The 24,154-nt window shown below is 49.4% G+C and overlaps 1 protein-coding gene across 2 annotated transcripts in view; it reads right to left on the bottom strand.

Moving 5' to 3' along the window:
* Window positions 1-17,493, bottom strand: part of LOC144138153 (uncharacterized) — a 32,161-nt gene extending 14,668 nt beyond the window's left edge. The window contains exons 1-7 of one of the 2 annotated variants that reach the window (XM_077670291.1): window positions 17,239-17,493; window positions 14,823-15,227; window positions 13,178-14,175; window positions 12,280-12,363; window positions 7,408-7,593; window positions 4,064-4,204; window positions 3,148-3,259 (exon numbers count right to left, since the gene is read on the bottom strand). In XM_077670291.1, coding sequence (XP_077526417.1) covers window positions 3,148-3,259; window positions 4,064-4,204; window positions 7,408-7,593; window positions 12,280-12,363; window positions 13,178-14,175; window positions 14,823-15,214 — 1,913 coding nt within the window. In that variant the 5' untranslated portion in view covers window positions 15,215-15,227; window positions 17,239-17,493. The remainder of the gene's footprint in view (window positions 1-3,147; window positions 3,260-4,063; window positions 4,205-7,407; window positions 7,594-12,279; window positions 12,364-13,177; window positions 14,176-14,822; window positions 15,228-17,238) is intronic. The other variant, XM_077670292.1, reaches the window with a different exon arrangement.
* Window positions 17,494-24,154: the final 6,661 nt, after the last annotated feature.

The following is a 24,154-nucleotide window of genomic DNA, read 5'->3' as shown; positions in this document are numbered from 1 at the left end:
TAGTCGATGTGCTCCGGCAATGCTTCTTAGATTTTTGGAGGACGCGGACTCGAACTGGTGCAAACAATGTTTCGTGTAGAAAATGCTATGCTAGTTGAAGCCGCCATAACGAAAGTGAAAACAAAAACCACCGCTTCTTTCTTTGCCAAGTAGGCAGTTCAGGCGGAAAGTAGATTTATTACTTGCAATAAATGGATTATTTTGGGTATGTTAATGGCTACTCTACTGTGTTCGTTTCTGCGTGCGGGGATGGTGGAGTCGGGAAGAAGAAAGGAGGGGGGGGGGGGGTGGGGGGGGGGGGCTCCCGCGGATTGCGAACTTGTAACAATAATTTGTTATAGGCGGGTTCGGCTAAATCGAACTATTAAATATATCGAACTAATCGCGGTGCATATTGCAGTTCGCTATAAACGGGTTTGACTGTATGTTGCCAGCGGTACCTATAGCATGGACGAGCGGAATCATGGGTGCTAAATGTTCCTACACCGCTGTACTGAACATATAAAAATACAATGCATAACGTGATAGTACTATTCATTTACAGTTCAAGTTGATAAATGTTTGCTTTTCCTGCTCGGGTTTCTCTTGCACATATCTAAATCGGCGTGAGTGTGCCTAAAGAGGGACGAGCAAAAACAGGAGCGAAAAGCAAAAACATGGAGCAACAACAGTGGGCGGAGCAGCGCCGACGACACATCGCACGCTCGAATCGGACTATGTGTCTCAAATTCACGCGTACGACTAGTCGTGGCGACAGTCGTAACGATCAGTCGCATGCGAATCGCCTGCACCAATCGCCCATGTGCCTCGTGCTTAACGCCATGCTCACAAACCAACGATACCCGCCGCGGTAGCTCAGTGGCTAAGGTGCTTTGCTGCTGAGCACGAGGACGCGGGTCCAATTCCCGGCCGCGGCGGCCGCTTTTCTGATGGAGGCGAAAGCGAAAACGCCCGTGTGTACGAAATTTCAGCGCACGTTAAAGATCCCCGGGTGGTCAAAATCCGGAGCCCTCCACTACGGCGCGCCTCATCGTCTGCGTTGCGTCGGCGCGTTATACAATCAAACAAACCAACGATGAAAATGAGGAAGGAGCAAGCATGTAGCCTTGATAGGGGCTATTATGGCCGTTTTCTTACTAGATCCCCTATTTGGCGCTGCGAGCACTTCCAAATTAGCGAGCAGCCTACTTCAACGTTTAGCGCGAAGGAAACCTGTCAGCACGTTTCAGGCAAAATACAAGCGCAAGTACAAAATACAAAAATACAAGGCAAAATACAAGTCCATAACGCTGGTTGCACTGTCCCTTCATAATCACGAGAAGAAAAGAGTGAGCAATGTGACAGATCAAGACGCAAACTCCCCCCCTGAAGACGAAGGAGCGGGAGGAGGGTAGCCATTGCTCGGGCGGTCGTGCTCGACCAAGAACTGCGTTGTTCCCCTTCAACCATGGTTCGTGTCATTTCTACTGGTAACATCTTTGGTAAGGGTTGAGGTCTCCACCCCAACCCTGCCCTTCCCCTCTGCCCTGGTCAGCCATGGACGCGCCCATTCCCCAGCCTCACGTCGCCAGCATAAGACCAGCCGAGACCAGTCTAGACCAGCCGTGACGAAAGCATGCGACGATGCCGCTCCCCTGACCTGTTCTCTGATTCCGAAGGGCTTTAACATTTCCGTTGCATCGCGGGCATCGCTATTCCTAAGCCGGTGCTCACAGAGTCCAAAGTCATCATCACATCCGTGACGAGAGGGACTTTCCACTCTTTATTCCCCTCTCCACTCGCATCCTTCTCGCACCAGTTCCTTCACGGCGCCCTCGACCGGAACAGTCGCCTTCGACGGGACGGTTGTGTGACGAGAAAAAAAAAGAAAATGGAGTCGCGTAGCGGGCGTGTCCTCTTCCAGTGACGACGAAGGCAGCTGGTTCCACGCAACCATTGCCTGGGCGGCCATGGCGGACCAGTGAATTGACAGTTCACCTTCAACCATCGTTCGTGTCGTTTGTCGTCCTGTCACGCAATAAAAAGAAGTTCAGAACATTAAATCACCCGTATAGGTTGACGAGGTGTGTCGAAACGAGGAAGAAAGAGCACAAAAACAAAAAATGTTGCCACGCATCATACACACAAGAGGTCCCCCGCTGGCGTTACCCACGTGGTTTAGAAAAGGAGCATCGGGAGAATGCGTTGACCAGAACATCGCCGGAAAACAATCCCTACAAACGAAGGTTTGACATCCACCTGAGTGCAGCTGTACGGCTACAAAGGAAAGCTATACAGCTTTCTCAGAAGCTTCGCAGTCTTTTTTTCCAACTGCGAAGTTTCTAAAAAAGGTGTGTAGCTTTCCTTTGTGGCCGTATTGCTTGGGTATTACCCCTAAATCTGGTCGATTAAAACAATCCCTGCACGCCAGCGATAACCAGCGTGGACTCGCGGCCTCCTGGACCAAGGACCACACTGACCAAGGACCACACGCTGACCACACTGACCCACTTCAGCCTTATGCTCAATAAATGTTCGTGGAGTACTACTGTACTACCATACTGTACTACTAAATGTATTACTAAACGGAGGATGTCTTGCCAGACAGCTGAAATCAGGCTGCTGACGTTCCTGTGACGTGCGCAAAGCATTATTTTACTAACAGGGTCTACAGGTCGCTGTGAGCATTGATTACCCTTGGCTAAAGAGCACGCCACACATCGTGCATCCCGATCTAGTTAACGACACGTTAACCCGCCGCGGTGGCTCACTGGCTAAGGCGTTGTGATGCTGAGCACGAGGTCGCGAGTTCGATTCCTGGCCGCGGCGGCCGCTTTTCTGATGAAGGCGAAAAGCAAACAATGTCCGTGTTTCAGATTTCGGCGCACGTTAAAGATTCCTAGGTGGACAAAATTAAACCGGAGCCCTCCACTACGGCGCGCCTCATCGCCTGCGTTGCGTCGGCCCGTTAAACCCTACAATCAATCAATCAATCACGGCGCGTTAAACCCTACAATCAATCAATCAATCACCGATGTAGTGAGCACCCTCAGCCGGGTCTAGCTGGCCAAATTTTTTGTGCTCACAGCACTAGTCTACAGGCCGAGGCACATGTTTGTACACCTTTGTGCTCCTTTAATCATTAGCCCCTTCTGGCGGCGTACTAACCTCCGTTCCTTGTAGCCGGAGTCCAGGACTGAGCGCAGGCACAGCTGGGCGAGGCAGCTGGTGGGGCTGTCCCTCGGCGAACTCTCCAGGATCTTGTACAGGACACCGACCACTACAGCGACAACATCGGTTCACATCATGACGTCACAGAAGAACGTATTCACTGCAAAATTTGCGTGTCGTGGCAAGTTCCCAACAAGCCCGATTAAAGGATAAAAACCAGGTTGACGATAAGTTAAACTTACGCAGTGTCGAGAATGCCACCCAACGGCACTCCAGCCCAGCGTTGCAGCCATAGCTTGAGTGCCGTCCGGCGACATTAGAATATTGAAGACTCTGTCGTTGTGGTGTAGGGGTTTAGGCTTAGCTTCCTGATACCAAGGACGGTGGTTGCAAGCGGGCTTTTGCCTCTATTGCTTACATTTCGAATTTGAATTGTAATGTTCATGGCTGAGGTTAGTTTTCGGCATTTTAAAGTATAGCTCCTTGTTCGCTAAGTTATGTTAGGTTACGTTTATGTTACGTCAGAGAGAGCGAAGTGGTGCCCAATGAGGCTTTTTTTTTTTTTTTTTTTTGCGAAACGCCGGTGGATGTCGCCTCAGTGGAATGCTCCTAGAAACGCCGAACAGTACCCTAGACACCGCCTTAAACTTAATACAACAGTTGCTACTGGTCCCCAATGAGCGAACACTGATATGTTTCGAGGGATTCCACAATAGTTTTTACCTACTCGCCAAGACTCATTCTCCTTGACAATGCGGCCGATTAAGCTACGAAGTTACCGGCGTTGTCATTGCCGCCGCATATCAGGGAAGGCGCCAAATTCGAATGACATAGGGCGTCTAAAGTAAGTGCTCGAAGCTATCCGACTGTAAAGTCCAATCTATCCACCAAGCATATTGCTTGGAAAACTTACTGTCGGTGTCCGCCATCTCATAAATCTGCAGCCAGTTGCGAAAGAAGAGGGTCTGCAAAAGTATGAGTAGCTTCTGTCTCTCACGCTCCGGCAACGGGGGATCGTTTTCCGGAGGGTCGCTGACGGACTTCCTCAGGCGATCTGAAAGTACAAGAGAGAGAGAGAGAGAAAAGAGCAGACGGTGCCTCACTTTAAGAAACTTTGTTAACACCGAAGTGTGATAACAAGTCCGCTATAGCGGAGGTTGCAAAACCCAGAATACAACTAAACTCGCCACACAAGCTACAGGTGCCGTCAAAAGTAATTGGAACACGCTTGTTTACAGGTTTGTTTTTCTTCTGGAAATTACCACGCTGCATTGATGTGCGTATAAAGAAGCCCCGCCTAATAGAAAAAAGCTTCCTGTAAACCTATATAATGGGCTGTCATAAAGGCAGTAATACAAACAGTTTGCGATATTCCCAAATTGTTGATCGAATTACTTATGAAGGCCCCTGTACTGGTCAATAACGCTGAAAATGCCGAAACCATGAAAAACTTGCACCGCCGTTCCACAAGCTTTCCCGCTCTAAATTTTGTGTCGTCGAAGCTTGGTAACGGCTCAACAAAATCGCGGACCTTGTTCCAGCATACTTCCCCCCCCAAAAAAAAACACTACAGTAGGGACACTTAATCCACGTAATGAAAGTTAACGCGTACGAATCACTGCGTTTGTGTGTACACTATGATCCTTCTGTGAATTTTAGACCTATGCTTTATATAATACATAGGAAATGTAGTAATGACTGCTTTGTGCTGTTTTTTCTATTACGATAGTGCTATTATGCTTAAATTTGTGAACAGCACTGTTACTACGTACACTGCAAATCGGGTGGCTGAGGCCTCTGTCAGGCCACGTCCGCCTTTAGCCTCAGCCTCCCCTTGGTTTTGCCACGAAATAAAAATCAAATACTCAAAATACTAAAAAAAAACACAGCCGATTTGGCCCCAATTGCGGTCCAAAAAGTGACGAGCTTTGTTCCTGGCTGGCACCTTTTCTAACGTCAGATTTGCCGGTTTCGGTCGTACGTCTGCTCAGCGCCAGGAAAACCTTAAAGGTACAGACAAGCCATATTTTTGGAGTGCATGTTCCTTACCTTATGTCAAAGCCAGCAGTTTACATACAGGGATAAACACAAAGAAATTCTAAACAAATTTGTGGAAATAACTTTAGTGGAAATAATTTTAATTTGGCGACAAACTTTTGAGGGATGAAAGGTGGCGCCCTGTAGTGTCTAAATGTAACACTACCGTACGTATCCAAACAACTCCGTCGGTTTCCCTTGTACATAAAATAAAAGCGTGTTACCACCACCGTCGGTTTTAAGGCGCAGTTCAAAACCGCATAAAGGAACAGACAAGACTGCACATTACTACTGTTTTTAGCTGGGGACAATTTTTTAACTATTTCTTTTTATTTCATGTACAGTGTGAAGTTGTATGTTACCGCACGGCTCAGTGTCATGGTCGCCAGCATTTATTTTGGAGGCCTACATACGGTTGGTAGACGCAAAAATTCCGATCTGAAATGTTTCAGGGCGCTACCAGCAAAAACGTTTGGGGTCAAGGTGCTTTAAGTGACGCCCTCTTTCATTTGGCATAGACTAAATATGCTCGACGAAAATTGGTTGTCCGTCCCTTTAAAGCATTGGTGGGTTGTTTAACAGCTCAAAATAACTCATCGCCACGTCGTGTGTACCATTAGTTCTCGTACCATGTTTATAAGCGCCGCTTAGTTTTGACATTGAATCATACTGATTACCCGGATCTACAGTGTAGCACACTATAGCTCCGTAACCGCCCCCCCCCCCCCCCCACCTCAGGTTCGACGCTGCCTTCGACAGCATGACCCTGTAGTACCCTGGTAATAGTGAACAAATTCACCCGTTAACACACATTTCATAAAATAGCTGAAGCGCAGAGATGAACAAGGACATGAGGAAAACAATATTTGTAGACAGTGCGAAGTGCTTGAATGCCGTTTAGATGCGACGCTCAGAGCATCTCTTGTCGGCGGCCCTGTCCTTCCTGCGTGCGTCCGTTGTTGTCCGTCCTTCCTGCGTGCGTCCGTTGTTGTCCGCAGCCTTTCCACTCTCTCGCGAGGGGCATTGGATTGGATTGGATTGGATTGGCTTGGCATGGCTTGACTTGGAGTTGATTGGATTTGGATTGGATCAAAGTGGATTGTGTTGGATTGTGTTGCGTCATAGCCGCGGAAGACGCACTGGCGCCGGCGCGTGCCCAGGTGAGAGCGAACACACTCTCTCAACATCTGCGGGTGTGCGGCCCAGCGCGCTCTCACTCCGCCGGTGGGCGGCGCTGCGCGCGGTGCTGCGCATGTGCAGTACTCTCTCTCTCCGCGGTCTCCTCTCCTTCGGGCGCGCTGCGCATATAACCGGTGTGCTGCTCTCCGGCGGCCTTTCGGTCGACGGTTGCTCTCCGCTTGCGCTTGAACACCCCTCAGCGTCGCATCACACCAGGGTTCCCGCGAGGGGAGGTGGGCGTAATTTTTTATGTGTGTTTTTTCTTGGTTTTGGGGGTCACTTTATTGTTTCATGTTTTCTGTTGTTTCTTTCGTTGAACATGACCGGTTCGTATAAAAGTTGCAAGTTCCATTATAATAAATTCAGTTGGAAGTGAACGCTCGTCCCATCTTTTCCTCGTGTCTTTGTTCCTTTCTGCGTTCTAGCTATTTTCAAATGAACTACCGACTCGCCCAACAGTATGTACGTGTTAACACATCATTGCATACATGAGCCCCCATTACCATCAGTACATTAGCTTTCAGTCCATTTTTTCTCCTAACGCTGTGACCCAATGGAACGTGTTCCCCGACGACATCTCCACATGCAATGAAAATAAATGTTTTAGAGACAAACTAGAACAAAATATTCCCGCTCAAGATGAACACTGAATTTCCACTGCTTTTAGAAAGTATATTTTGTGCCAGATTCATTTTTTCCCATTTGTTCAGTGTGTGCTGCTTGAACCTAATGTTACCTGAGTAAAAAATACGTAACATTTCTTTTGCGATGTTCCTACTTTAGTCAATTTGTTTAACTTCGGTGCTGGCTTGCTTTTTTTTTCTTTCTCTAGCCAATGTGTAGAACTTTGGTGCTGCCGTGCTTTTGTGTTTTTTTAATACTATCCAAGTTCAATTGTACTTTTGTAATCCCTGTTCCCCGATTCCCCCATACCCTTCTGTAATGCCTTCGCGCATTCAAGGGTAGAATATAAGAAATGAAATGTTCTCTCTTCCATGCGCGCTACATTCTCGTCGAAGTGTCTCATGGGAGGTGACTTACCGAAAACTTTCTTGACTCCCCCCGCCTTGAAAACGGCCTGCCGACCATTGAGCCTGCGGCACATCTGGGTCAAGCACACGATGCTTGTCATCCTCGTCTGGTAGTCCTGGCATGTGAGGTGGGCGACCAGCACCTCGATGGCTCCGTGACTCATCATCGTGGAAACCATGAACGCGTGGAAATCCGCTTTAAAAAAACAATAGATAAGTCAATCAATCGATGATCGCATTTGACGAAACAAAATGCGGTAAAAGTCGCCTTCCCCTATCGGATGTCAGATATTCGATGCATTTGACATTTTTTACTGAACTTTAGGACGTGGAAGTAAACTTTAGGCTAGTGCAGCATACCGTGCTTTCTAAACGGTTCATTTTGTCGCCAGCGCACGACCACATACAGCTATGATCCGTGCTTAAAGGGGCACTGACACAAAAATTTTGCATCTTGTTTTTTTTTTGTTGCGATAAGTAGCTAGTGACCTACTTATAACCTGTAGAAACCTCATTTGCTTCAGCGTGAGACGGTTGTTTAATTAGAGGCATTTTCAATGCGGCCAGTCGCAGTTTCGGTTTCAGCGAGTGCCGCGAAACGATGGAGTTTGTGGATTTTGTGTGAACAAAGCTGACCACGTGACCGTCGGAGGGATATCACAGAGCAGAGCCGCCGTAGCACTGTCGAATCCGCATCGACGGCAGTTTCTGCGAATGCCCCCACGTACTGATCTCGTGAAGCGCTTAATTAAAAAGTGACCGTGGATGTGACGCAGGCGCTGCGAGTGCAAATGCTACCGCGGCTAAAGAACGACGCGCGACGCTCGAGACGGTGGGTGGCAAGACGCGCGCTGGGAGCAGCCGGCCGGTCTGCCTACAGGTCCGCCTACAGATGTGTTCGGCTCAGCACTGCGGCGGATATTCGAGTGCCGCTCTCGTAAGCGGTGCAGATGACAATTTTTAATGCAACCCGCCATCGCATCATTAACTCCTTTCTCACGTAAGCCACCATGGTCGGGACTTGGGGACAATTTCGTGCAGCGGTAACAAGCTATCACTCGAGCTACCTGCGCCGGCCTGGGCCACTTCGCGGCCGTGGCCGCCGCCTGCACAGCGACCGTGCGGCTAGCTCAGTGAGCTTTTCGTGCCTCCGGCGCGTTTTCGCATCCAATGGTAATAAACAGTAATAGAAACAGAGTGCCTGGAATCGCTGTAGAACTTTGGTCGCGGCCAGCTGCCCGATTAGCTGACGAAATCACGGCGCCTCCGCCGCCAACGATCGGGTCGTTCGTTCTCGAGAGCAGAAGCTCCGCCCTCCGGCCCTCCGATTGGAGCGGCGAGCCGCGCGAGCCGGCGCAAAACGCCGGTAGTGCGGAAGCGGCAAACACAAACTCGTGACGTGTTTGGATGTTGTTTATTTACAATTGCGCGTGGTCCTCTGCTGGCTGCTCGGTTGCGTTTCGCACACTTCAAAACTGATTTTAAATATGTTCTAGGCTGTATTCGCCGCTGATATTTTGCAGATGATGTATGTGCGTTCCCACCAATCTATCTCCGAAGTTATCTCGCCTTCAAAATTTTGTGTCAGTGACCCTTTAAAGGGGCCGTGAAGGGACTCCAGCCTGTGGTAACTCACCCGGCTCCCTTCCAGCCCCGAAAGGTGTTTTTTTTTTTTTAACCTGCAAGACATATAGAAAAGCGTTCAAATTTCGCGCCACCATCACGTAACAACGGCAGGAATGCCGCAATCTGAGGCAGCAGGTTTTATTTTCCCTTGGTTCTTTACACCTCTCTTCTGTTCCACTCAACCTTTTTTAGATGCGACGCATCTCTTGCTCTGGGGTATGTCCCCCCGGCGTCTCGGCGTCGGCGTTGTCCGCACGCTCACAGCACATGTGCAACTCTCCCCCGTTCTTCTCTCCGACAGCTGTGCGTAACACTCTCACTCCGTCTCATTATCTAACAACAGTTGCGTGCGCGCGCTTCGCTCCGCTCCCGTCTGCTCTGGCGCGCAAGTGCGCGCATGCGCGACTCTCCTCCGCCGTCTCCTCTCCTTCAGGCGCTGCAATATAAAGCGGGTAGCGCGCTGCGGCGGTTCAGTCAGCGCTCGCTCGCGTTCGACTCCGCGTGACTTCGATTGATGACTGCGTGCTTGGCTTGATTCTTCCGATGAAAACATGATGGAAGCGGCGGTCCCTTCAGCGAGTGGGTTGACGCAATCCAATACCAGCGTCACCCCAAACGCTCCAGGCAACGTTAAGACCAGAGAGAATCAACCAATGGAAACGCCAATTGAACCCCCCGATGCGTCGCATCACATCAGGGTTCCCCTCGCGGGAAGATGGGCGTAATTTTTTATTCTTTCCCTCCCTCTTAGTGTTGGTATGGCTTCGTTGGTTACGGACCCCACAAGCGGCCCTGACAACGTTCCCAACCACCTACTGCAGCCGACTTAGCGTCAGTGTTCGGACTCGTCACTGTTGTGGCACAGTGTAAAACGTCGGAATTTATTATTTGGACGGCGTTCGTAAACATGAAGACAATCTGGTCAAATTTATGACGCAGAAGAAGAAGCAAGCGAATCTCAAACTTTTTTTCATGTTAGGTAAAGAACGGTGGTCATCGCGCTGCGGTCCCAAATTTCCGCGCTCTGGGGAACACAATCGGCAACCTACCGCTTGTCGCGACTTTGAAAAGCTCACGGAGTTTCCAGCTGAGCCTCAGATGGGCATATTTTATATTTCGAATTATCGATATATCGAACTATTTCGCGATCCCCTTGGAGTTCGATATATCCGTGTTCGACTGTGCATACGATTCACATCCCCATGCGCCACTTTCCTTCCACCTCTCCCGCTTCCCTCCTTTCTCTCCATTTACAACCCGCATTCTCGTTTTTAGCCCTCCACCACTCCCCCTCTTTCTTAGCCATTCTCACTCGTCCGCATCCACTTCACCATTCGCCACACTTTTTTCCACCCTCTTGTCCCTTCCCTCTACTAGTTCTGCCACATTTATGCTTCCACTTCACTCCGTTTCCCGTTCCCCACTCCACCGTGCACCCCATCACCCCCAAAAATATACCTTTCTCCCCCCTCTTTCCTACGCACCCCACTACCCCACACCAATCAGACCTCCCATCATTTCGTTCCCTTCCGAGTCCTTCCCTGCACGTCCCTTCGCGCTACGCACTTTTGCCTAATATCCTCCCCTCCCATACTTGACACCCACACTCTACCGATAGTTTTTAAGCCTCCCCTCCATTTCCTTCTCCGTACCCCACTCTCCCTTCCCTCTACCCTTACACCCATATTACCCCACCAGCCCCTCCTCTCCCATCCCGAACGCCAATTCCCCTTCGCTTCCACTTACCCTCGTCCTTGTCACCTCCCCTCCAATTGCACCCTCGTGCCCCTCCTTATCGCCTTTCCTCTACGGTTTTTTGTCCCCAGCTATTCCCTCCCCCTCTTGTATTCTCTGCACTATCTGTATCCCATTCTACAATTCAATCACTTACCCGCCAACTTCAAGTGGGTAAGTGACCTACTAGAGAGCAGGCTCACCAGTATTATATTCTTGTCGATCTGAGTAAAAGACGGACGCACCGACGGTCGGTCGGACAGACGGGTACATCAAAATTTATGCGGTTAGATACCCAAGTCAGACTGTCGTCCTTAAAAGGGTATCTTCCCGATTATCGAAACCACATGGCGACAGCCAACGAACGTCCCGAGCTCTCCTAGTTTCGGCGTGTGAGGATTTCAGATTCTCTTGCGCGCTCACGCACGCACGCAAACAATCGCATGCCGACATGTTTTCTCGTTAGATCTGTCTTTAAAGGAGCCATGAAGACCAAACACAAGTTTGGTTCATTCAGAAGATTTCCTCGTTAGAATCATGCTGACACCACTTTTAACGTAAACTTCGCTCAAATAAGGTGTGTAAGCAAATAAGGAAAAAAAAAGGCAATGGCCATGCGACCCACTAGCTCATTTCGCGCAACGGAAACCTATGAAGTCATACCAGACAACTCTGCGATTGGCGGAGGCCGGAAAAAGCAAACGCCAATTAGGCAGAACTTAAAAGCTTGCCGAACGAGCTATTAGAGCTTAAATTAGGGCACTTTCTTTTTTGAGCAGTACGAATGTTGGGACAAACAGTGGAAGTTACGAAAGCTTACATAAGCATAGAAGTACTGGTGCGTACTGCTGTTGGTACTGCGCGCACTATGCTTGGTTTAGCTGCACAGCACTGCGGAGCTCTGTGGTAGTATCACACGACACTGGCCGATTGACGCAAGCAACAGTGTCTTGCGTGACCATATTTGTCGAGCAAGCACTATTTTTCCCTGAAAACGATTTTCTCCCTGAACAGGTTCAAGCCAGGTTCAAATATTGTCAAAAATGAACCAGAGGCACAAAACAGCTTGCCACGGTATGGTGGCGCCATTGGCGCCATCTAGGTTCACTAACGGTAAACCAGGCTTCTCAATCGGCTGCAGAGCGGTCGGTTCCTGTGATGTCCTTGCAGACCACGAAAACTCACGATTTAGCGGGAAAATCAAAATTTTAACTTCGATCTAACAATTTTTCAGTGAATAAAACATCGTTTGCATCCGGACAAGCGCTTGGGACACTATAAAGCATGAAATATTTTGAATAAAACAAACTTGTATTTCGTCTTCATGGCTCCTTTGAAGAGTCGAGAAAAGAGACAGCGTAGGGAAAGGGAGGTCACAAGAAGAAGCTACCTGCCTGACTCCGCCGTCTAAAAGTTCGTGCGCGACATCCGCACTCGAAGACTTACACGGATTATTCCGTCAAGTTTTTCAAATCGGTCTAAACCCAGCAGCAATACGTTTTAGTTAGAAGGCCGGACTTACCTTCGTAGGTGTTGTGGCGGGTCAGCACCTGCAGGGTATTCACGCATTCCCTTAGCAGACCGAGGAAGGGGACCGGCTTCACATCTGCAAACGACAGAATACCCGAATTTGCGCAAATCGCCCGGAGGTCAAAAATCGGAAATGCGAACTGATGAGAGATCCGGACTTCGCCGAACAGTCCCTTCTGGGTGTGTTAGGTAGCCTGGCAGGTAACTATAAATGTCCGTTCAGATAGGCGGAATTCCCAAAACAGCGGCCTGGGATGCGTGAGGTAGCGTGGCTAGCGAGGTTCAGAGGTTATCGGTGACGATATATCAAATGCGAGGCAGGTCGACCTAATTTATTTTTGCGCCTATAAGCCATAAGGCAACCCGTACGGCTTTAATGAAGAACACCCTTCGCAGGAAAGGCACCCTCGAAAAAACTTCTGGCCATCTTCAAACAACCACGGCCGCTCGATGGAAACAAGGTCTTGTTCCCATCGAGCGGCCGTGAAACTACTAAGCCATAAGAAATACCAAGAAAGCCGTAATGGTCGGTGCTGCTTCCTTTGGTGACGTAACAGACAGTACGAATTGACGTGAGACAGTACGAATGTTGTTTTCACTACTCTAGTCCTTATTTTGTCATCTTGCCGTTTTCGCTACTCTATTCCTTATTTTGGCATCTTCTAAATACCCCTCGATGCAGTAACCGCGCACCATTTGCTGCTTTCATTAGGCCGGCAGTTAACTCAGCTCTACGATGTAGCTTCCATCTCTCTCCCCCCACCCCCAACCCCGCCTGTCGAGTTGACCAACCCTTGCCTTCGTTTGCCCACGCCTAGTTTAACAATAAAAGCGTCGCCGGAGCTTCAATTCTTAAACATAACGCGCGGAGGGATATAATGAGTACTTGCCCTGGAGCACAGCTAGGCAGACTGCCGGAGGCTGGACCTTGAAGTCGGTAAGCAGGTAGACGAGCTTTGTCCAGCGCACCCTGAGGAAGTTGCCTCGATCCATGCCCCACACCACGGCTACTTCTTCGGCGACCTCCACGACCAGCACCCTTTCCAGTTGCTCCTCCGACGTCCACAGGCCCGCTACTTCCCCCACACTGGGCGCGTTCTCTCGAGGGCCCTGCTGAAGGGACCGGTGGACCTCCGCCAGGAGGCGGCCATCCACGTTCGCCTGCGCATTGGCGCCGTTGAATACCCAGAGGTGTCGCGCGTCCAGACAACCCGAAACGTCCAACGACGAGTGGAAGGACCCCTCCTGGACATCCGCGAGTGCGACTACGGGCTCGCCAGACGCGGCAAGCACGGCGCAAGCATCGCTTCCGCCTGCTGTGCTAGGTCGGACAGCGACCGAGTACGTGACCCGCTTCACTTTCTTCGCCGCGTCGCCCAGGAAGCGTTCCCAGAGCTTGTCGCTCGGGTGACCCTTCACCAGGGTCGAGACGCTGCCGCCGTCGCAGTAGCCGCGCTCTTCCACGAACCGCTTGATGTCCGGACCGAGGACGCCGCAGATGTTCGGGGGCACCGGCGAGTCCAGGCGGCACAGCTTGACCAGGACACCCATGAAGGTGGTGTTGCCGAGCACGAATGCCCGCATCGACGGGTCTTTCCTCACCACCTCTTGGATGCTGAGGAGAGTGCTCTCGGCCTGCCGGCAGAGGACGCAAACAAGCTGGCTGCCTCGGCACTCTCGATCGACGTGAAGCTTCGTGAAGTGGGACACCACCTGTCGCATCGTCTGGTAGATAGGCTCCAGCGCGCTCGCGTGCGGCGGCGGCTGCTGCTGCTGCTGCTCGAGGCGTTCCTTGGCGACCTCCCGTGGCACCCGGGGAACGTCGAGGTCGTCAATTCTGATTTCTCTCTCCTCTTCATCACTCTCACCCGAAAAGCCCTGAGTGTGCCTGAAAAACAATTAGGTCAGCACAGGGGGTTATTGCGGCGCTCCAAATCACCTTATAAGCCTATCTTCTTACAATGGCCGCATAGGTGCGGGATCAAAAAAAAAAAAAAGAAAAAAGATGACGAGGGGAAGAAACAGCAACTAGCTCTCGTACAAAGGAATGGGAAATGTTATTCTTGGGCCGACATCACTCCTTGACTACACTCATACCTTTGGATCGAACGCATTGCAGTCGAACTGTCGAATTCACCAACTAGTTATTGTCCAGAAGTTGCAAAACCCGTTACTACGGACATAGGCGATTGCACTGTACGGGACAGCCTATAGCAGTGTGAGAGCGGGAAGACCAGTTCGCGGATTAAGGACCAGGAATACCTCGCCAATCGGGCCCGAGCTGCGTCGGTAATCCGCGGTCTTCTGAAATGAGAAGACGCCAGCCACTTTTCTTTAACCTCGGCTCCAATAAACGTTCTTCCTACTCATCCTCACACAGCACATACAGCAATTTTCAGCCATTCCATGATCCCCTCTGAATTCGACACGCCCTGGTTCGACTGCCAGCCCAAACGGGTGTCATAGACGAAACCGTTACTAGCACAATATCGATTTCCAGCAGTCAAAAAGAAAGAGGAAAGAATGCCACCTCACCCGATGGTGCCCTCCTTGTGCACCCTGCCTGCAATCCTCCGCGGCCACTGTGGCTCGCTTTCAGGCACCTTAGCCGTTCCGGAGGCATCTAGGTTCTCAGTGGCACCGCCGGTCGTACACAACGGAGGCTTTGCAGACCCTTCAGGCACATCTTCGGGCACGGCGGCGTCCGGACGTTCAGTGACATCGCAGGTCGAATGCAACGGTGGTTTTGACGATCGCTGGTGAACCACTGCTGTCAAGGCGCTCAGGCTTTCGGTAAAGTCGCTGCCCGAAGACGGCTTCGGGACTGAACAGTCTTCGGGAACGTCTGCGGTCGCGGGGGCGTCGAGACTTTTAGTAACATCACTGCCCGAAGGCGGCGGGGCGTCCGAGGAACCCTCTTCATCCATGCCAAGTGGGGGTCTGCAAAATAACATCTGTGCTAAGACTCTGGGAAGCGTCTCTGGCGAACGTCGGCATGTCGACATTCCTTAGAGGCAGGCCGGGGGAGACGTAACGGTAAAGTTTCGGTATTCTCACCACTGACTTCAAAACGCATTTGAACGGGGAAAAAGTTTTAGGGTAACAGCCTCTCTTTGGTTGTCCTCAGAACTCCTTTGCTAACAATATTACCCACGGCCACCAAAACCAAGCCACAGGAAATTTCCATCATGTTGAGATATTTGCACGATAACACTATTTTGTGCCCATTTAAAGCAATGTTGTATGGCAGATAATTTCTTCGCAGCTTTTCACTTTTGAGATGCGTCGGAATGAAACCATCGCGGCGTATCGGAGGGGGGGGGGCGGCGGAGGAGGGGGAAATGCAAAATTACACCCACTAAAAACATTAAACCACCTAAACGAGGTAGTTTGAGGAGGATGTTTGGAAAACAAAACACCTGCCAGAAAAGAAATACAAAGGCAATGTTGCATCGCTTCTGCAAACAGTTTTTGGTGTAACTACCATTCAAAAGAGGCGCTCACGTAATCACGTATTTCGGGACCTCTTCGTAGCCCCATCAGACACGCGCCTCTTCGCGTTACTTTTGGCCTTTTTCACCGAGCAAGGTTCACCTCAGCGTGAAACCAATGTCCACAGTAGTTGCAGTAGTGCGTGAATTGGTTTGGTACAGAGTCCCACTTTTCCAGAAATGCTAGATGTATACTTTGCCGGGCTATACGTGAAAAGTGCAGTCGTAAACTCCAAAAACGAATGATGGGGACCGGCGTAGTTGGTTTAAGCTCACAAGGACCTCGAAGACAAAATTAAAATTCAAGAAGACGGCAAGTGACGGTGCGCCATCATGACAATCTCAAGCAAACTAAACAGTTCAGGTGAGTCCGGCAGTGCATCACCTATTACACAAGCGAACCATCCCCACCGCAATCGCACAACGGCAGACCGATGAACTGACCAAAATTCAAACTTTGGGGATTTCGCGCGCTAAAGCGGCAGCTGGGCAATGTGGCATGCCGTAGTAGAGGCATACGAATTAATTTAGGCTACCAGGTGATCTTTAAACAATGTGCGCACAAATCTCGACAGGCGGGCGTTTTTCGGTTTGTCCCTAACGCTAGGAAAGCAGCCGCCGCAAGCGACGGCCTCACTCGAAGTCAAAGAATGCACATGCAGTTTCGCTGCAGCGACTACGGCCTGGAAAGCACGCTTGAGCTGTTAATAAAGGCGAGAAAGACTGCTGTAAATTCCTAGCGCTTCCCCTCCCCTTACGGCTTAGTTAAACGGAAGTTAAAAGAGCTCGCCTAATGACGAGCAGGATCTCTCATACACGCGCTAAAGAAGATCCAGTAAATCTCCAAGACGCATCTGGTAACTCTCGTGAACGGCCGCAAACGTGAGCTTGCGAACGCGTCTCGTCAGCCGCTCGCTCCCCGATACCTTTCGGAGGCGACGCGTTTAAACATATCGCATGGGGTGCACACTAACCCCATTGTATTTCTTCGCTGACAGTAGCAAGCTGTCCATGTGAATTCACTCGCTGCTGACGCAGCAGGGAAAGTTCTGAGATTACTAAGTACGCTACAAACGGTCAGTTTTATCTCGGGCCGAGTAGATCTCCGACGAGCGTTGAACAGACCCGTCTATTTACGTCACAATCACGCGCAAAGAGACGCCGTTTCCTCGTTATGAGATGGTCCTGTCTGTTCTCAAGTCCACGTTACTCTGTATGGTGCCTTACCCAAAAGAAAAAGCTGATTTCTACTACTGAGCACTTTGACAAGCTGCGTCTTTCAGCGTCGCCGTAATCATCATGTTTGCTAATCGAATGAAAACACAGCAGTTTCGGCAGCTTGAGAATAAACGTTACTCTGCCAGGCAAGCTCCGGCCAGCCCCGGGCTAGACGCTCACCGCAGGAAGACAGCTGTCAGTCAAGTACGGCCCAGCGCCAGCAAAGAGATATCACAGCTTACCTTGTTGACAAGCGCGGTCGAAGGTTCCGATGTCGAAGCGATGTCGAGGGCTGGTGCGATGAGAATCCGCTAAGCGTCCGCGCTGCTGCTTGCCTTCACGAAACTTCACTGCGTGTCGGGGGCACTGATGTTTAAGAAGCACGACGTTAAACCGGAAAATTAACTAAGAAGGCGACGCGAACGTAACAGTCACACACCGATGCGGAGCCAGCAGCGAACGCTCCGAACGCGCTACCGGCCATGAGGGCGCGCGTGAATCGCATGACTGGCTCGAGCTCAGGCTTGGAGGAAGAATGCAGGGCGTGCGCGAAACCGAAACTGGTTTTTTCTTCTACTTCTGCAAGCGGACGACAAATTCTGTGAAATTCACGTCGCTTTCTTCATGTGTGTATTATTCACTTGTGCGAAAGCGAGTTGGTGATATCGATAAATAACAGCGAATAAGGATTATTTAATTCAGGGAGCTAAAACTCGATTGTCTGTTACAATGACTGCTGAACGCTACATTTATACGTGGCAGAACTTGTAAAACCGTTTCCTAATCTCCAGGGACTGTATGAGGAGGGAGAGAGATTTCTCAGGCGTAAGACTTAGATCTCTCTCTTCCATCAAACGCGTGGGTACGAAAATGTCGTTGTGAGGTATAAAAAAATGAACAAATCCTTTCCCTCCAGAAACAGGCGTTCGCGCCATGCAGACAAAACACAAGTTCGGTTCATTCGAACGATTGCCTCGTTATAATCATACTGACACCACTGTTAACGCACACTTCGCTCAAATAAGCTATATAATTAGGAAAAAATTGGAATGGCCATGAGACCCAGTAGCTCATTTCCCGCAACAGAACCTATGATGTCATATGTGCCTAGCTGTGCCATTGGCTGAGGCCGGCAAAAGCAAACGCTTATTAGGAACGGCTTGTAAGCTTGCCGAACGAACTATTTTTGCGCTTAAATATGATGCATATTCGTTGTACAGCAGTAAGAAGGGTGTGGTAAACAAGGAAAGTTACGAAAATACATGTAAGCATAGAAGTACCGAGGCGCACTGCTTACTAAGGCTTGACGTTGGGCTAGTTGGGTACACATTACTCAAACTAAAAAACAGCGCAGGGACGAGGACGGAAGAAGTGACAAACTAGAGCGCTGACGAACAACTGAACTATGATTTATTACACGACATAAATACGCAGAAAAACCAGAGGCTGCAAGCATGTGCCCGTTCCAGGATAAGATATCACTCCAAGTATGCAATGGAAGCTTACATCAAGGATAAAACAATTAGACTTGGTGTCAAGCTTGCTATCTGGTACAAGTGAGGTTCTACTGGCTAGGTATGCCACCTCTCTTTCCAAAAGGGCAACTGATGGCGTGCTCACGCATTGTTCCCCCCGAATGCCAATCAGTGAGGTCTCCAGAATTTCCCGGGAGCAAACGTCTCGATAACGTTTCAAACCGCGCGTTTTTTTTCAACTTTGGGTGGCAATCACTTTTCTCGCATTTCTTGCAATGTATTGCAAGATTGTTGGCCGTTCCTGCGCGCATAGTGTACGCGTGTTCACTAAGGCGATCATTCAGGCATCTACCAGTCTGGCCTACGTAAACTCGTCCGCATGAAAGTGGGATTTTGTACACCACTTTGTCCGCACAATTCCCAAACTGGGTTTCATGCTTCTTCTCGCATACGGCTCTTGGGCTTTTGTTGCAATTTACCTTGGCGCACAAAGACGCCAGTTTGCTGGGCGCCGAAAAACCCGTCCTTACTCCTGCCTTATCCCTGGTCTTTCTTCTAAAGGTGTAATACCCAGGGACGTAGGGTATGACGTTTAAGCGGCCCTTGGATGTTTCTTCTTGCGGCCGGTTTTTTGTAAAGTTAGTGTTTACCCTTTTCAGAACATTTTCGGCGCACCTGCGCAACATAGGGGCCGGGTATCCTGCTTCACTGAGTCTCTTTATTTGGGTGCCTAATCTCTTCGTCATGGTGTGCGGACAGGATATTACTACTGAATTCGTTATAGCCACAACAGCAATGCCACGTTTTTCCACTTTTGAGTGGGCCCAGTTGAAGGGCAGTAGGCCTTTTTGCGATCTTGGAGCGTATTCCCAGCAGACATGACGCACGTCGAAAGTCGTTTCTAGGTCGAGAAACCTCAACTTCCCACCCTCTTGCGTCTCACTAATCAGGTCGAACATCGTCAGAACGATCGAGAACACGCCCAAGATTTCCGCTTCTTGCCTCGAAAGGTCACCATGTACTTAAAACACCACCAAGTAGTCATCGACGTAGGGAAATACCTTTAGGGCGGCCGAATTCTGAAGGGCAGATTGCAAGCGCCTGTCGAATACCGCCAGTAGCAGGTCACTGACCACTGGAGCAATGAACGAGCCAATGCACACCCCCTCCTTTTGAATGTACAGCTTGTCGTTGTGAGCGACAAATGGGGAGCGCAAGTAGAAAGCTAACCCTTCCAGAATTGGCTCGTCCATTGCTCCAGTGCTCAGTGACCTGCTACTGGCGGTCTTCGACGGGCGCTTGCAATCCGCCCTTCAGAATTCGGCCGCCGTAAAGGTATTTCCCTACGTCGATGACTTCCTGGTGGTGTTTTAAGTACATCGTGACCTTTCGAGGCAAGAAGCGGAAATCTTGGGCGTGTTCTCGACGGTTCTGACGATGTTCGCCCTGATTAGTGAGACGCAAGAAGGTGGGAAGTTGAGGTTTCTCGACCTAGAAATGACTTTCGACCTGTGTCATGTATGCTGGGAATGCGCTCCAAGATCGCAAAAAGGCCTACTGCCCTTCAACTCGGCCCACTCAAAAGTGGTAAAACGTGGCATTGCTGTTGCGGCTATAACGAATTCAGTAGTAAGATCCTGTCCGCCCACCATGACGCAGAGCTTAGGCACCCAAATCAAGAGACTCAGTGAAGCAGGATACCCAGCCCCTATGTTGCGCAGGTACGCCGAAAATGTTCTGAAAAGGGTAAACACTAACTTCGCAAAAAACCGGCCACAAGAAGAAACATCCAAGGGCCGCTTAAACGTCGTACCCTACGTCCATGGGTATTACACCTTTTGAAGAAAGACCGGGGATAAGGCAGGAGTAAGGACGGGTTTTTCAGCGCTCAACAAACTGGCGTCTTTGTGCGCCAGGTAAACTGCAACGACAGCCCAAGAGTCGCATGCGAGAAGAAGCATGAAACCCAGTTTGTGAATTGTGCGGACAAAGTGGTGTACGAAATCCCACTTTTATGCGGACAAGTTAACGTAGGCCAGACTGGTAGATGCCTGAATGATCGCCCTAGAGAACATGCCTACACCATACGCACAGGAACGGGCAGCAATCTAGCATCATTCCCGCGCGAACAACTGGCCCATGAAATACACACCCTGCATACACAGGCTGCCAGCATGCTTCACGAGGTAATGTTACAGTGGCTACCTGGACATTGTGGGGTGAATGGGAATGTGGTGGCCGACGAAACAGCTTGCGCGGCCCACACCCAATCTAGTGTCATCATCCCGATTCCTTTCTCTCGACGTAACGCCGCGACACTTGCGTACTCCGTGGCGCGGCCGCCACAACTCTCCATATGGACGGACGGAACAAAACATTATCAGCCATTAGACAGAATTGATCCCGCCTGCACTTTTCGAACGCCGTGTGGCCTGGGAAAGCGCGAAGAAGCAGTCGTTCACCGCATTCGCCTCAACGTCGCTTTTACCAGCCACTACCTGCACAAGACGCGCCGAGTTGCCTCCCCTCACTGTCAAGTATGCAGTGTCCGTGAGGACATAGAACATGTACTGTGTGTGTGTCGCCGTTATGTCACCCCGCGGCTAACCTGGAAGACAACTTTGGGACTGCGTGCTGATGCACCATTGAAGCTTTGTGACGCCATTGATCCTTGGCACTCCACTGCCGCGTCAACACGGAGTACACGGGCTTTGGTGTCATTTCTCCGTGACTCCGGCCTGAACGAAACTCTGTGAATGTTTGCCTTAACTTCACTTCTGTTTGTGCGCCCTGTGCGTGATCCTGCATTTGTCAGTGTGTGTGCTTATTTGCTTTTGTAGTGTCTGTATGAGTTTTTGTGCCTTCGTTTCCATTCACTTTCACACATATCATGTTCATGTTGAGTAGCAAGCCAAGCTCGCTGCCAGGCTGACTTCTCTTCATTCATTAAAGGCATTCCTCCTCCCTCCTCCTCCTTGCAATACATTGCAAGAAATGCGAGAAAAGTGATTGCCAGCCAAAGTTGCAAGAAACGCGCGTTTTGAAACGTTATCGACACGCTCTCTCCCGGGAAATTTTGGAGGCCTCCCTGATTGGCATTCAGGGGGAACAATGCTTGAGCACGCCATCAGTTGCCATTTTGGAAAGAGAGGTGGCATATCTAGCCAGTTGAACCTCACTTGTACCAGATAGCAAGCTTGACACCAAGTCTAATTGTTTTATCCTTGATGTAAGCTTTCATTGCATACTTGGAGTGATATCTTATCCTTGAACGGGCGCATGCTTGCAGCCTCTGGTTTTTTTGTGTATTTAATGTCGTGTAATAAATCGTACCTCAGTTGTTTCATCAGCGCTCTAGTTTGTCGCTTATTCTGTCCTCGTACCTGCGCTGTTTTTTAGTTTGAGTAATGCGCACTGCTGTTGGTACTGGCGCACTATGCTTGTTTTAGCTGCACAGCTGTTCACCGCTTGGGAGTTGTCTTACACGAAACTGGCCGATTGGCGTAAGCGACGTTGTCTTACGTGACCCTGCTTGTCTAGCATACCCCATGTTTCACGAAACGATTAATTTCTACAGTAGCAAAAACAGGTCTGGTGCAAATACAGTCAAAAACAAAGCAATGGCGGACAACGGTCCATGGATGACTATGGTAGCGCCCTCTGGGAGAACTGACGACAAGCAAGGCTGCAGAGCCGAACGACGCAGTGGAAATTCTTTTGAATTAGCGCTCTTATGACTTCAATGCTGGCGTCTCAAAAACACGTGATTTGGCGGGAGAATCAATGTTTTAACCTAAATTGATTGATTTCTCAGTGAATACGGCATCGTTTGCTTCCGGGCAAGCGCTGGGGGACCTATAAAACACGAAATCTTTCGAATAAAACACGGCCCCTTGTCTTCACGGCCCCTTTAACTCTTTCGTTACCACGCCTATTCAAATCGATCACCGGTGATCGATGATTTATATTGCCTATTTCGACATGTTGTAGCCGTTTCTCGTACACCTAATGCAGCCAGTGATTTGTCTAGGCATTGCCCTTTTAGAATCAGTTTAAATTTTCCCGCTCCGGCGACATTGAGATTTTTGGCGGCGTTTTTTGCGAGCTGAGGTGCGCGTGTTTTTGACGAAGGGGGCGTGGCTGCTGCACTTGAGAAAAAAGGATGCAGGTCATGGTTAGGCTGCATTACCATAATATTTTTTTTGTCAAAAGGCTCCTGGCAAGTCAAATACCAAATAATGGGGTCAGCTTTGTAATCCGACAGCGTTGAGAGGTGATAATTACTTGAAAATGGCCCCAGCTATTCACTAATGATCTTTGGTTCGGACAAAGGGCAGCTTTATTCTCCCAAAGCTTATTTCTGATGGTCCCCCGCATGTCTAGCAAGTGTGCCTGACATTTGCAACCAGTTTCCAGCAGTTTCGGTTTCGTTTTCGCATTGCGAAATTCATATTTAGCGCTACTACGCAGTTACCCAACTACAAGCTCATTTGCCATGGCGCCTCCGTTGCCCGCTACTGCTCCTCAAAACAAGCATGCCGCTCGCGCTTCCACTTTATCTACGCCTTGCTTCTGCGATAAGAGCTTCCGCTGAAAGTCAAACGATAACACCAAGTCGTCGGGTATCAGTTCAGACGAGGAGAACGCTTCCAATTGGCCTTGAACACCGCCAGCTGTTCACCGGCCAGTTTCGGTTTCATACGAGGGTATTTCCGGAAGTCTAGTGTCGCTTCTTAGTAGTACTGTTTATTCTGACAAAGTCTCCAACAGCCTTGTATTTGTTTCTTTTCGAAATTGTTAGGTGGCGCTGCAATGTAGTAGGCTCGTAGTGCTGAACTCGCTTCACAGCCCGACGGCGGCTTGGTGAAAGCTTGCTGGGCATGATTCTAGCGCATCGTACCTTATTCCTGCATGCAGGGCTACCATAGTGAGTCAGAAAATGATAATAAAACGCAAATGAAAGTTCTGACTGATGAGCGATCATCAGAACGTCAACAAGCATCCACCAAAGAGTTTGGTTCTCAACTCCAAGCGGATTTTTTCACATCGCTTGCTTGCCTTCAATATTGTGCCGGTCATAATCATTGACAAGGTGTTTTTATATCATGTGGAGGCTAATTTGGGCCTTTAATAATGTCAAACCACCAGATTTCTTCTAGAGAACCATCCAAAATAGCAAAATTTGGAATAGTAGTTGGGCTTCACCACATGGCACGGGCACTACGTGGGCTCACATTTTCTTTTATTTCTGACAAATTGTACTGCGCAACTCAATTTTTTTTCTAGGACGGGTTTTTGAAGTGTCTACCTACAAAATGTATATTCTAAATTTTTTCTACTACTGGTGGTTTATTATACACAACTTACTTTTTCCTTATTTTCTTCGACACGTAAACAAAAATTTCGAATTCGATAATTTTTTTTGCAATCATTATTTAGGAAAACATTATTAAAACTGGTGTCGTTGGAAAGCTCGTGGAATAGTCTGCATTTTAGTCACTGCAATGTGTGACATAACCAATATGTAGGGCACAAAAAAAAATGTTTTGTTAGACCCTTCAAAATTGGTCAATTTCCCGCGGTAACGAAAGAGTTAAAGAAACCCAAAACAGCCAAAATCGAAACACAATGACAGCCCAACGAAAACGAAAGCACTTCTGCCAAAATCAGAGCGGAATAACCC

This window comes from Haemaphysalis longicornis, unplaced genomic scaffold (genome assembly GCF_048455015.1).
Source record: "Haemaphysalis longicornis isolate Haplotype H1 unplaced genomic scaffold, Haemaphysalis longicornis Haplotype H1 scaffold_5, whole genome shotgun sequence".
NCBI classification, from domain to species: Eukaryota; Metazoa; Arthropoda; class Arachnida; order Ixodida; family Ixodidae; genus Haemaphysalis; species Haemaphysalis longicornis.
This window is presented reverse-complemented; position numbering and strand designations above follow the sequence as displayed.